Below are 14,620 nucleotides of genomic sequence, written 5' to 3'. Positions count from 1 at the left end.
CAAAAGTAATAAACTATTACAAAATTTCAGGCAACATAGCATTCTGACTTAAAGAAACAATATTTTGGTGTATCTAATCAGTTTTCTGTGTGTAAATACATGTATGAAGGGACACAGAAAATTACATAATCACATTATTTGAAGACTGCTTCCCTCCCCTAATATATATTTTAAGTATTTTCAATGTCTGTACACATAGTACACATAGATCCATCACATTCTTCTTTTTTTTAAAAATTATTTATTTTGGCTGCATTGGGTCTTCATTGCTGCACACGGGCTTTCTCTAGTTGCAGCGAGCGGGGGCTACTCTTCGTTGCGGTGCGGGGCTTCTCACCGCGGTGGCTTCTCTTGTTGAGGAGCACAAGCTCTAGGCCACATTGGCTTCAGTAGTTGTGGCTTGCGGGCTCTAGAGCACAGGCTCAGTAGTTGTGGCGTACGGGCTTAGTTGCTCTGTGGCATGTGGGATTTTCCCGAACTGGGGCTCAAACCCGTGTCCCCTGCATTGGCAGGTGGATTCTTAACCACTGTGCCACCAGGGAAATCCCCATCTCATTCTTTTGAATGGCTTTAGAATTATGTTCTAGATGTACATTTGATTTATTCCCATTTTTTTTATCTTACAAAAGTAACACATTGACCATTCTTTTACATATGGCTGCATTTTTTCTTATGTAAGTAACATTTAATTATATGTTAGATGTATATACAAGTATTACTGTTTTAGAGAATAAGGGGGAATAACAAACTAGATTTGGGCTTACTCCCTAGGAATGGACATGTGGAATAGGAACCTTTACACAGCATCAGAATGTATGGCAGGGCTTTCAACAAGAAAACTGTGGGCAGAAGGATTAATCAGCATAGTAGTTCTATGATTTACCAAAGGCCCACTCCTCATCTTGACACCTTGGATGTGGATGCTTCTGTGGCCCCAGGGAGCCATTAGCTTTGGGCTTTGTTATAAATTAGCTTCCAGGGATCTGATCAGAGATCCCTGGAGAAGATCCATTCTTCTGCCTAAAGAGGGCCAAACCATATGACTGGGCAGTTTTTTTGTTTGTTTGTTTGTTTTTGTTTTTTTAAATTAGAATATAGTCATTTCACAATGTTGTGTTAGTTTCTACTCTACAGCAAAGTGGAGTTCCCTGTGCTATACAGCAGGCTCTTGTTAGTTATCTATTTTATACATATTAGTGTATATATGTCAATCCCAATCTCCCAATTCATCTCACCCTCCCCCACCCCCAGCTGCTTTCCTCCCTTGGTGTCCATATGTTTGTTATCTACTTCTGTGTCTCTATTTCTGCCTTGCAAACCGGTTCATCTGTACAATTTTTCTAGGTTCCACATACCTGCGTTAACATACGATATTTGTTTTTCTCTTTCTGACTTACTTCACTCTGTGTGACAGTCTCTAGGTCCATCCACGTCTCTACAAATGATCCAATTTCGTTCCTTTTTATGGCCAAGTAATATTCCATTGTACATATATACCACATCTTCTTTATCCATTCGTCTGTTGATGGACATTTAGGTTGCTTCCATGACTTGGCTATTGTAAATAGTGCTACAATGAACACTGGGGTGCATGTGTCTTTTTTTTTTTTGCGGTACACGGGCCTCTCACTGTTGTGGCCTCTCCCGTTGCGGAGCACAGGCTCCGGATGCGCAGGCACAGTGGCCATGGTTCACGGGCCCAGCCGCTCTGCAGCATGTGAGATCCTCCCAGACCGGGGCATGAACCCGTGTCCCCTGCATTGGCAGGCGGACTCTCAACCACTGCGCCACCAGGGAAGCCCCATGTGTCTTTTTTAATTACGGTTTTCTCTGGCTATATGCTCAGTAGTGGGATTGCTGGGTCATTTGGTGGTTCTGTTTTTTGTTTTTTAAGGAACGTCCATACTGTTCTCCATAGTGGCTGTATCAATTTACATTCCCACCAACAGGCAGGAGGGTTCCTTTTTCTCCACACCCTCTCTAGCATTTGTTTGTAGATTTTCTGATGATGCCCATTCTAACAAGTGTGAGGTGATGCCTCGTAGTTTTGATTTGCATTTCTCTAATAATTAGTGATGTTGAGCAGCTTTTCATGTGCCTCTTGGCCATCTGTATGTCTTCTTTGGAGAAATGTCTGGTTTGATCTCCTGCGCATTTTTCGCTTGGGTTGTTTGTTTTTCTGACGTAGAGTTGCATGAGCTGTTTGTATATTTTGGAGATTAATCCCTTGTTGGTTGCTTCATTTGCAAACATTTTTATCCGATTCTGTTGGTTGTCTTTCTGTTTTGTTTATGGTTTCCTTTGTTGTGAAAAAACTTTTAAGTATTGTCAATTTTTGTTGTTATTTCTGTTACTCAAGGAGGTGGATTAAAAAAGATATTGCTTGTGACTGATTCACTTTGTTATAAAGCAGAAACTAATTAAAAAAATTTAAAAAAAAAATTAAAAAAAATAAAAAGATATTGCTGCAGTTAATGTCAGAGAGTGTTCTGCATATGTTTTATTCTAAGAGTTTTACAGTATCCAAATCCTTGCATCCCTGGGATAAATCCCACTTGATCATGGTTTATGATCCTTTTAATGTATTGTTGGATTCTGTTTGCTAGTATTTTGCTGAGGGTTTTTGCATCTATATTCATCAGTGATATTGGTCTGTAATTTTCTTTTTTTGTAGTATCTTTCCCTGGTTTTGGTATCAGGGTGATGATGGTCTCATAGAATTGAGTTTGGAAGTGTTCCTTCCTCTGCAGTTTTTTGGAAGAGTTTGACAAGGATGGGTGTTAGCTCTTCTCTAAATGTTTGAAAGAATTCACCTGTGAAGGCATCTGGTCCTGGACTTTTGTTTGTTGGAAGATTTTTTTTTTTTTTTTGCAGTACGCAGGCCTCTCACTGTTGTGGCCTCTCCCATTGCGGAGCACAGGCTCCGGATGCACAGGCTCAGTGGCTATGGCTCACGGGCCCAGCTGCTCCATGGCATGTGGGATCTTCCCGGACCGGGGCACGAACCTGCGTCCCCTGCATCGGCAGGTGGACTCTCAACGACTGAGCCACCAGGGAAGCCCTGTTGGAAGATTTTTAAATCACAGTTTCAATTTCATTACTTGTGATTGGTCAGTTCATATTTTCTATTTCTTCCTGGTTCAGTCTTAGAAGGTTATACCTTTCTAAGAATTTGTCCATTTCTTCCAGGTTGTCCATTTTACTGGCATAGAGTTGCTTGTAGTAGTCTCTTAGGATGCTTTGTATTTCTGTGGTGTCTGTGGTAACTTCTCCTTTTTCATTTCCAATTTTATTGATTTGAGTCCTCACCCTCTTTTTCTTGATGGGTCTGGCTAAAGGTTTATGAATTTTGTTTATCTTCTCAAAGAACCAGATTTTAGTTTTATTGATCTTTGCTATTGTTTTCTTTGTTTCTATTTCATTTATTTCTGCTCTGATCTTTATGATTTCTTTCCTTCTACTAACTTTGGGCTTCGTTTGTTCTTTCTCTGGTTCCTTTAGGTGTAAGGTTAGATTGTTTATTTGATAGTTCTCTTGTTTCTTGAGGTAGGATTGTATTGCTATAAACTTCCCTCTTATAACTGCTTCTGCTGCATCCCATAGGTTTTGGATCATCGTGTTTTCATTGTCATTTGTCTCTAGGTATTTTTTGATTTCCTCTTTGATTTCTTCAGTGATCTCTTGGTTATTTAGTAATGTATTGTTTAGCCTCCATGTGTTTGTGTTTTTTACGTTTTTTTTCCTGTAATTTATTTCTAATCTCATAGCATTGTGGTCAGAAAAGAAGCTTGATACGATTTCAATTTTCTTAAATTTATTGAGGCTTGATTTGTGACCCAAGATGCGATCTGTCCTGGAGAATGTTCTGTGTGCCCTTGAGAAGAAAGTGTGATCTGCTGTTTGTGGATGGACTGTCCTATAAATATCAATCAGTTCTGTCTGGTCTGTTGTGTCATTGAAAGCTTGTGTTTCCTTATTAACTTTCTGTCTGGATGATCTGTCCATTGGTGTAAGTGAGGTGTTAAAATTCCCCGCTATTATTATGTTACTGTTGATTTCCTCTTTTAGAGCTGTTAGCAGTTGCCTTATGTACTGAGGTGCTTCTTTGTTGGGTGCATATATATTTATAATTGTTATATCTTCTTCTTGGATTGATCCCTTGATCATTATGTAGTGTCCTTCCTTGTCTCTTGTAACATTCTTTATTTTAAAGTCTATTTTATCTGCTGTGAGTATTGCTACTGCAGCTTTCTTTTGATTTCCATTTGCACGGAATATCTTTTTCCATTCCCTCAGTTTCAGTGTGTATGTGTCCCTAGGTCTGAAGTGGGTCTCTTGTAGACAGCATATATATGGGTCTTGTTTTTGTATCCATTCAGCCAGTCTGTGTCTTTTGGCTGGAGAATTTAATCCATTCACATTTAAGGTAATTATCGATATATATGTCCCTATTACCATTTTCTTAATTGTTTTGGGTTTGTTTTTGTAGGTCATTTTCTTCTCTTGTGTTTCCCACTTAGAGAAGTTCCTTTATCATTTGTTGTAGAGCTGGTTTGGTGGTGCTGAATTCTCTTAGCTTTTGCTTGTTTGTAAAGCTTTTGATTTTTCCATTGAATCTGAATGAGATCATTGCTAGGTAGAGTATTGGTTGTAGGTTCTTCCCTTCTATCACTTTAAATATGTTGTGCCACTCCCTTCTGGCTTGCAGAGTTTATGCTGAGAAATCAGCTGTTAACCTTATGGGAGTTCCCTTGTATGTTGTCATTTTTCCCTTGTTGCTTTTAATAATTTTTCTTTGTCTTTAATTATGTCAGTTTGATTATTATGTGTCTCGGCGTGTTTCTGCTTGGGTTTATCCTGCCTGGAACTCTCTGTGCTTCCTGGACTTGGGTGCCTATTTCCTTTCCCATGTTAAGGAAGTTTTTGACTATAATCTCTTCAAATATTTTCTCGGGTCCTTTCTCTTTCTCTCCTTCTGGGACTCCTATAATGTGAATGTTGGTGCGTTTAATGTTGTCCCAGCGGTCTCTTAGGCTGTCTCCATTTCTTTTCATTCTTTTTTCTTTATTCTGTTCTGTAGCAGTGATTTCCACCATTCTGTCTTCCAGGTCACTTATCCTTTCTTCTGCCTCAGTTATTCTGCTGTTGATTGCTTCTAATGTGTTTTTCATTTCAGTTATTTTATTGTTCATGTCTGTTTGTTTGCTCTTTAATTCTTCTAGGTCTTTGTTAATCATTTCTTGCATCTTCTCGATCTTTGCCTTCATTCTTTTTCTGAGGTCCTGGATCATCTTCACTATCATTATTCTGAATTGTTTTTCTGGAAGGTTGCCTATCTCCACTTCATTTAGTTGTTTTTCTGGGGTTTTATCTTGTTCCTTCATCTGGGACATAGTCCTCTGCCTTTTCATTTTGTCTATCTTTCTGTGATTGTGGTTTTCATTCTGCAGGCTGCAGGATTGTAATTCTTCTGTCTGTCCTCTCTGGTTCCATTAAGTGAAGTTTCCTATAGAATAAATTCTTAGACTTGACAAGTCAAACATTATAGACATTTACCATTTTATTAGAAAATATTAAGTTGCCCTGGATAAAAGTGGTACCAGATTATTGAGTTAATTACAGTTATAAATACCTCTTTCTCTGTTTTCTTCCATCATCGTGAAAATGTATCTCATTAGATGTTCATTTTATGTTGGTTGATCAACTAATTTTTAAATGGTGATATTGAGCCTCTTTCTCTCTTTTTAAAACTGGCATTCATGCTTTGTTAATTGCTTTTCAATGTCCTTTGCCCACTTCTCTGTTGGGCTTTTACAATTCTTTTCTGTTGTCTTAAGACTAACTGGCTGTTTAATCAGATAAATTTAGGTTTGATTTCTAGCTTCACTCCAGTTAGATGAAAGATTTTAGTAGGATACTTCAGCCAGCTTGTTAAGTTTTAAAAAATAATTTTATTTTGAAATAATTTCACTTCCTGAAATGCTGCAAGGATAATACAGATAACTCCTATACACTCTACTCAGATTTACCAGGCTTTAACATTTTGTCACATTTGTCACATTCTTTGTGTATGTGTTTGTATACTTCTTTTTTTGATCCATTTGAAAGTGGATTACATACCTCATGCCTTTTTACATTGTATAGCTCTTAATACTTCAGTGTCTATTTCCTAAGAACAAGTATCTTCTTTTTACATATCCATCAGTTTGCTAACTATTTCCACATCGTGCCACACAAACTTATGTTATTTGTATAGGACAGTGGGTTAGTTACATGGAGAAGACTGTTTGAGGCTGAAGGGTTAGGCATTAATGTGTTGGCATACATATGATCCAGTTGTACCATAGTAGTCTGCTGTGGCACAACTGGGAAGCCTTGACTTAAGCTCCAAGTTATTTCATCTGTAAATATTTTTTCATCTGTAGAATGGTGATGTTAATAGCACTTATCTATTAGGATTGTTATGAGAATTGAATGATATATTTTATGTAATGCTTATAGCACATGGCAAACTAACAAATAAGCTTTTGGTTTTATTGGGAAAATAAACTGTCACAGGTTACAAATACTGCTCCTGGTTTTATTTTAGCAGTATTGAAACTTAAAAAAATTCTTATGTGTTAAAAATTGTTCTCTTTATTTATTTATTTATTTTTTTGCGGTACGCGGGCCTCTCACTGTTGTGGCTTCTCCCATTGCGGAGCACAGGCTCTGGACGCGCAGGCTCAGCGGCCATGGCTCACGGGCCCAGCTGCTCCGTGGCATGTGGGATGTTCCCGGACTGGGGCATGAACCTGTGTCCCCTGCATCGGCAGGTGGACTCTCAACCACTGCGCCACCAGGAAAAGCCTGTTATCTTTATTTTTATGGCTGTTGTCTTTTAAGCAAACTTGGAGCGGGGTTTTCTACCCCAAAGTGATCAACTAGTTATTTATATTTTCATTGCATATTTTTATGGATCCAGTATTTTATATTTAAATCTTTAATTCATTTAGAATATATCTTGGTATTTAGAAATTGAGGTGGAGATTAGCTGTAATTTTAAATAGAAATATAGGATATTCAAAAGCAAAATGAATTATTACCCTTGTATGGTTAAATGACTTTTCACTTAAATATACTTCTTTTATCTAGCCCCTTATTCGTTATTCTGGCAAATTCTTAGTCATTCTTCAAGAATTCACTCAAACATAATTTTTTTGAGGAAGGCTTATTTCTGTTAGATTTTATATGAGATTGTCCATCCATGAAGACAATATAGTCTTACTCAGATTCATATCTTCAGGACTTTCCACAGTATCTAAACATAGTAGATATGTAGTAGTTTTTGAAAAGATGACTAAGTGTTTCTAAATAGTACATTAAATGGTTCTATGAAAAATGGATCTAATAAATTGCCTGAAGATTTATCTTTTTAGTTGGTTGTGTTAAAGATTGGTCCCTTCATTTTCTATTTGTTTAACATTCCATTTTTTGATAGTATTAACTTACCATGTTGAATTATCTTGAATTCTAAATTAGTACAGTTCAAAGTAACAAGACATTGTTACATAACAAGCAAAAGAAAGAATAATAGAGGTATTGTCTGTGAGTAAGGATATGGATGGTCATCCTTTAACTCGTTGCTCTTATATTTGGGAAGCAAGTATCTGAATTTAATTATAATCTATTTAAGAAGTAATAAAAACTTGTGTTCTGCATGGAGTATGAATTGTCATACATTTGGTCTGAATCATATTTAAGCATTTGGGTTTGTGAGTTGAGTTTTTTGAAGTCTGATGTAAGCATGTGATAACTTAGGATTTTTCTTAATTGAAAAATTTTAAGTTATTTGGGATGAAACGATGTGTAGGCTAGTGAGAGAGGGAAGAATAAAAAAACATCCCCATAGTTTCTGGCCTAAGTCATTGGGGAGATGTTACCTTTTACTGGGAAGGTTTTTGGGAACAGGGTAGGGTAGGGTATAGTGGTTAAAAATTAAGGATTTCATTTTTGAAATATTAGTTTTTAGATGCCTGTGACTTTTATAAGTTAAGGTATCAATTAGGCAATTCAACAATACTAACTAGGAACTTTGAGATTTCTAGTCTGGGAATATAAATACATCAGTGGCAGTTTGGTAATTTCTGCCTTGGGAATGACAGTATCCTAGGGAATAAATACAGAATGAGAGGAGAGGGCCTAGAAACATCTTGAGATACACAGCATTTATTTTAGAGAATGAGTAGAGGATGAGGAGTCAATGAAAGAGACTAAATAAGTGATAGTGAGGTAGGAAGAAAACAAGGAGTGGGGGATATAGGGGATGCTAAGACAGAGTATTACAAGAATGAGGGAAACTTTTGAATGATGCTGAGAAATCTAGTCAGGTAATGTTAGACAAGTACCCATTGGAGAGGCAAGAGTGGATCTTATATTGGAGTGAATTGAATAATGAATGAAAAGCAAGGAAGTGGCAACTCTTTTAAGAAGTATGCTTGACTATGCAATAGAAGTGGTAGCTGAATGGGAATGTGGGGTTAGTGCAAGTGTGTGTGTGTTTGTGTTTAAAGTGTGGTAATCTTTAAAGTGTGGTAGACTTCACTTGCATGTTCATGGGAATGATCTAGTGTAAAAGAGATTAATGATCTGCACTGTCCAATATGGTAGCTGTTTGCCACGTGTGGCTGTTTAAATTCACCTGAAATAAAATTAAAAATTCATTTCCTCAGTTGCATCAACCACATTTCAGGTGCTCAGTAGCCACATGTGGCTAGTGGCTACTATACTGAACGGTGTAGGTGTAGAACATTTCTACCACTGCACATAGTTCTATTGGACACTGCTGTGTTAGAGAGAAAGAGGATAACCAAAGATTGTGACAGAGTGGGATCCAAAGGATCTGTGTGAGTGATATTTACATTTGATAGAAAGAAATAAACTTCCTCCAATGTAATATGAGCAGATCAGATAAATGTAGTTTTGGTGGCAAGTTAATCAAACAGTCTCTTTTTGTCATTTTCTATTTCTGAATGAAATACTTTGAGAGTTATGAGCTGAGAGTTTGTGTGTTGGATGTGGGGGAGGGGTGGAGAAGGACAGGTGGGAGAAGGTGGTTTGAAAGTACTCAGGGGAGGGATTCACTAGAGAGCCTAAGAGGGCTGCTGGCAATGCTGAGTCCCCATTTGAGGCTGATGATCAAGAATTTGTAGTTCTACCAGTTTACCCAGTTTTCTTTACTAGCACTCAGCTGCATGTGTACAGGCATGGAGAAGATAAATGTGTGTTCACCCAGGATTGTGAATTTGCCAGGTGACTGCAAGGGAATGAGAGGTATAAGAGAGTTAGGGTATTAGCAAGGGAGTGATTATAATAATGATCTGTGGAATTATAAGCTAGATTAAAGAAGGAAAAATGAAAAGGGATCAATGTGGGTAGTGGTGGGGTTGATGCATTGAAGTTTATGATAAAGTCAAATAGTTTTTGCCATGGGACACTTGACCAAGGCAGCTGGAAAGTTAAAAGGTTATTGTCAGGATAAGGTGTCTGAATTTTGTCTTTTTCTTAAGGTGGGGATAAGGGAGTAGGAGTGGGAGTAGGGATAATGTTGTTTCTTGGGGGGATGGGCAGTTAAGGTCAGGATCTGACTATGGGAATAGGGGTTGTGGTTAAGGGATTTTGCGATCAAGATGTTGGATTGGTTGTGCATGTTAAGATGTTGAAGTTAACTGAGAAAAACTGAGCCAGTATTCAAGTCTTCTGTGATGGAGGGGAAGTGACCAGGAGGTCAAAAATTACTTCAGCAAGGAGAGCGAGGAAGAACTAAAAGGGGACTAACGGTGACTGATAAAATGAGAGTGTGATGTGTATGAGTATAAAGAAAGGGTTACAAAGAGGGAGTGGTGTCCTTATCCCAAACTCCAGTCAATGTAGTTTAATACCTGAGAGGATATAGGTGTCCGTGGGTTAACACATCTTATGTGGGAGAGTTGTTGGACTAAAGCTGGTCAATAGCTGCTGCCTATGTAAGGCAGTCCAGTGTTTGTTCTTTAAACTCTTGTTTTGCCCTGCAAAGCACTGTTTTTGCTTTTCATAGCTTAATTGTTTTTCTGGTATCTGGATTTGTGGTTGAAGGGGTAGCTTAGGGTAGAACAGCTGTTTATAAGTATGGATCATTTGTGAATTAGCGAAAGCCTATATATTTTTTGAAAGGGTCTTGTTCCTCTGCCAAAAGGTTAAGAAAAGCACTGTTTTGGAGCCTCATACACCTGGGTTTACATACTGGCCCTAAAATGAATTTGTTTTCTGAACTTAGATAGTCATAACCTTCCTGAACCTAAAATTTCATTGTCTATAAAATGGGAAAAGACTGTCCACAGGATTTTTGTGAGGATTTGAAAAACATACATCAGGCCCTTAATATGGAGCCTGATATATAATAAAGACTTAGTGTTAGTTCTGCACCTTAACCCCAGTACCTCTTATGTAGTGTTTTTGGTGTCAGTTTTGTAAAATTCTAGTTTATTTGGTACTGCTGATATTTCTCTTTTTAGAAATATCTAAAGAAATATTTAAAGAAATCTTTTTGGAAATATTTAACAGAACATTTTATTAAAAACCATTCCTCTTAATTATCACTTATTTTAATGGCCAGATTAGAATGACTTGGTAAAATTGTCCTTTATTTTATAATAAAATAATTTTATTTTGATTTGAGTCACAAATAAAGTACGTTAAATAAAGTGGTGCTCACCAAGACTTGTGTTCAACTGCAGACTCCATTGTGTCCTATTTAGTGATTTGAGGGAAATGATTTTTTAAAATTTATAATTAAAAAAAAAATCTGTAAAACTGCCCTTTACACACATAAGTGGTGTGAGGATCAGATGATTTTCTCATGTAAAAAGTGTAGTATAAACTTGGCTATATAATGTAAGCTTTTATTTTTATGTCTCATGCTTTACATCTTCTTTTTAGTTATAAACGAGCACCTTGATATTGGACATAGCGGTGTTTGCTGCTTTTGTTTTTTCTATGTGATTTCTATTGATACTTGAGGTTTCAGGTTCAATAATGACTTAAAAACGTGCGATGATTTGTAGCACCTTGTTCTCTGTTTAAATAGAGAACCAGATGGGAGTTCAAAATGTAATTTAATAACAAACTCAATTGTTTTTGTTTTTTTGTTTTAAACAGGGCTGATGGAGTTATGAGAACAATGAACACAGAAAAACTCCTAAAAACTGTACCAATTATTCAAAATCAAATGGATGCCCTTCTTGATTTTAATGTAAGTTCATTGCATAAATGCTTTTATAATTTGAGATTTTAAAAATTATATCATTTTAATTGGTTAGAGTTTTTATTCTCGAGTTATCATAGACTAATTTTTTCACACTAATATCCTATTTGCCTAAGGATTTTCTATAAATGTGGTCCCAAATCAGATTACTTTCCATTTTTATAATTGTTTTAGATTTACTCTGATTTCTTTGGTGGTGCTTCTCTAACCCCCTAATTATAGGGTATACTAAAGAAAGTGATGGAGAGATGAAGAGATTGATATGAAAATCTACTTTCTTTTGATAATGGTTTTTAGATATTAAAAATATATAAAGATTTTCTTTATGATGAGCTAACTTAATATTTCACTTTTTGTCTGCATTGTAGAACTCAAAGCATGACAGTTATTGAGAAATAAAGGGAAGTTCAAATATAGCTATTGCCCAAGGACATTGTGTTCCCTGGGATTTTTGTTTTACTGACTGTTACTTGAACCAAGTTGCCAGCTTTGTCATTTGTTTGTAATATGTTAGGTGTTAGCATTTACAAGTCTTTTCTTTTTTGGTGCATCTAGCTTAAAGACATTGTATCATAGAGCTTGTAAGTGCAAGTTAGTGATTGGAACTGTGACAGTTTTATGCTGAAATTGATTTTCCTTTAATGGTGTGCTATTAATTGGTAATCTTTAAGCTTCTGGAGGGCAGGGACCAGGTCTTCTTTTTCCCTGCTGTGTCCCCAATGTCAGTAGTGTGTGGCACATAGATAGTGTTCAGTAAACATTCAGTAAATGAATCCTGAAGGTGCTTTATAGACTAGGACAGGTTCTCAAACTAGTATTTTTTTATAGGCTTGTGAACTGAGAACATTTTTAAATGGTTGCAAATAATAAAAAATATTTTTACATTTTTAAATAGTTGCAAATAATAAAAAGAAAAGAATATTTTTAACAGGTGAAAAGTATATGAAGTTTATTTTTCAGTGTCCACAATTGTGTTTTTAGAACAGGCTCATTGGTTACATGTTGCCTGTGGCTGCTTTTTTTGATGTAATAACAGGGTTGAGTAGTTGTGACAGAGACCATATGGCCTGCAAGTCTAAAATACTCACGATCAGGCCCTTTACCAAAAAGTTTGCTGGCCCCTAGTCTAGATGACAGGGGATTAATGTAACTACTGAGCTTTATTTTGGTTTTTATAGAGAAAGGGTCCAACCATGAATTTTTTTTTCACTTAATTTATTGTGGGTACCTTTATAAAATTGCATATTCTTTTCAGTGTCTATTATCCTGCATTGTGTGTAACAACTTATCTGATCCTCCTGTTGATAAATATTTAGGGTATTTTGGTTTTTTAATTCAGAAAATAAGTGGAGAAAAGAAACAAGAGGGAGGGACACTGCATACTCTGTGTGTGTTAGATAATAGTGTATCTACACAATTATAAACCTATTTCTGTAGGGTTAATGCCTAGAAAAAGAATTTGGTGGTTCAAGGACATAAACATTTAAATTTTTTTTTTTTAAGGAATACAAACTTTATTTATTTTTTATTTATTTTGTCTGTGTTGGGTCTTCATTGCTGCGCAGGGGCTTTCTGTGGTTGGGGCGAGCTGGGGCTACTCTTCGTCGTGGTATGCGGGCTTCTCATCGAGGTGGCTTCTCTTGTTGCGGAGCACTGTCTCTAGGTGTGCGTGCTTCAGTAGTTGCCGAGTGTGGCCTCAGTAGTTGCAGCTCACAGGTTCAGTAGTTGTGCTGCCCAGGCTCAGTAGTTGGGGCTCGTGGGCTGTAGAACGCAGGCTCAGTAGTTGTGGCGCATGGGCTTAGTTGCTCTGCGGCATGTGGGATCTTCCCGGACCAGGGATCAAACCCGTGTCCTCTGCATTGGCAGGTGGATTCTTAACCACTGCGCCACCAGGGAAGTCCCAGCATTTAAATTTTTAAGAAATTTAAATTTTAAATCTTGCCAACTTAACACTCCAGAAGGGTTGAGCCAGTCACTTGTCAATAGGTGCCTGTTTTTCTTCATCCTCTTCTGTATAGAATAATACCTTGGTTTTGATTATCTTGATACCTACTAGTCTGGTGCTCAAAAAAGGATAGTTCAGTAATTTAATTTGATTATTTTAATTTACTTGATCAGTGAAGTTGAACTTCTTTTCACATGTTATTAGCTATATGTATTTTTTATTTTGTGAATTGTCTTATAGAATTCTCTCTATAATGGAAGTCAACCTTGTCAGATATTCTGCAAATACTTACCAGTTGGTTGCTTACCATACAGCTTTGTGCTTATATTTTTCTATACTTAACAAGGTAACTGTCATGTACTTAGATATCTAAAAAGGAATTTAAGATAAATTTGGTTTATCCTTTTGATTCTTTCTTTAAGATAAAACTAAAGGTATTTCTTGTATTTCTTGGTAAACAAGTGCTTTTTTTGTTAAAGCATAATTCACTAATAATAATAAATATTGATCATTTATTTGTAAAGTACTGCATCAGGCTCTTTACACTCAGTATATCATTTAATTCTCCCAGTAACCGTGTGAGGTAGAAATATTATTATATCCATTTTGAAGGTGAGCTTGTTTGTAATATTGGGAAAAGCTATATTTTAAAAAAAATACATATTCTGCCTAGCTTAACTCAGTGCCTTGGTGATTGTAGTAGCCATTTAATAAATATTTTTTGATTTAAAAATATTCAGTAAATTCTTCATGACTCAGAGTGAACTTCTACCTAGAAATGGCCTTTATTTTGCAATTAGAAGTATTTAATGTTGAAATGAACTTAAAAGACTTTCGAGATGTAACCTAAGAATTTCAAGAGTTAAAGGGTACTTTTGTTCTCAATGACTTATTTCTGAACTAAATTGAATGTTGTAGGATTTGTGTTTGTAGCTTTTAAATAAATCTGAACTCTTTGATCAAGATTTTTGTACTATATGGCTATAACTCTGATTGCTAGAGACAAATGTCTTCCTCTCATACACCTAAATGTTTGAATTCATTGTATTTTAATTTGAAGGAAGTAATTGTCATTTTAAAACAAAACATTAGCTAATCTTTCCTTTTTTTTTCCAGGTTAATAGCAATGAACTTACAAATGGGGTAATAAATGCTGCCTTCATGCTCCTGTTCAAAGATGCCATTAGACTGTTTGCAGCATACAATGAAGGAATTATTAACCTGTTGGGTACATATTTCTATAGTTTAATAACATTTTATTTCTTATCTCGTGTCATATAGTAAATAATATTGTCTAAGTTGTTACTTAAAGCTGCCTAAAAATCCACTGAGATATAGTCATTCGTTGTAACAATTTGGAGAAAAGAATTTTATATCTGACTACACATGCTAAG

The 14,620-nt window shown here is 36.2% G+C and overlaps 1 protein-coding gene across 2 annotated transcripts in view; it reads left to right on the top strand.

Moving 5' to 3' along the window:
- Nucleotides 1–14,620, top strand: part of PICALM (phosphatidylinositol binding clathrin assembly protein) — a 102,252-nt gene that overhangs the window by 38,784 nt on the left and 48,848 nt on the right. For both annotated transcript variants that reach the window (XM_081238780.1, XM_081238781.1), the window contains exons 5-6: nucleotides 11,176–11,269; nucleotides 14,343–14,454. In XM_081238780.1, the coding sequence (XP_081094906.1) occupies nucleotides 11,176–11,269; nucleotides 14,343–14,454 (206 nt within the window). The remainder of the gene's footprint in view (nucleotides 1–11,175; nucleotides 11,270–14,342; nucleotides 14,455–14,620) is intronic.

Source organism: Mesoplodon bidens (genome assembly GCF_964165515.1).
Source record: "Mesoplodon bidens genome assembly, chromosome: 7".
NCBI lineage: Eukaryota > Metazoa > Chordata > Mammalia > Artiodactyla > Ziphiidae > Mesoplodon > Mesoplodon bidens.
The sequence above is the reverse complement of the archived record's forward strand: the minus strand, read 5'-3'. Positions and strand labels throughout refer to the sequence as shown.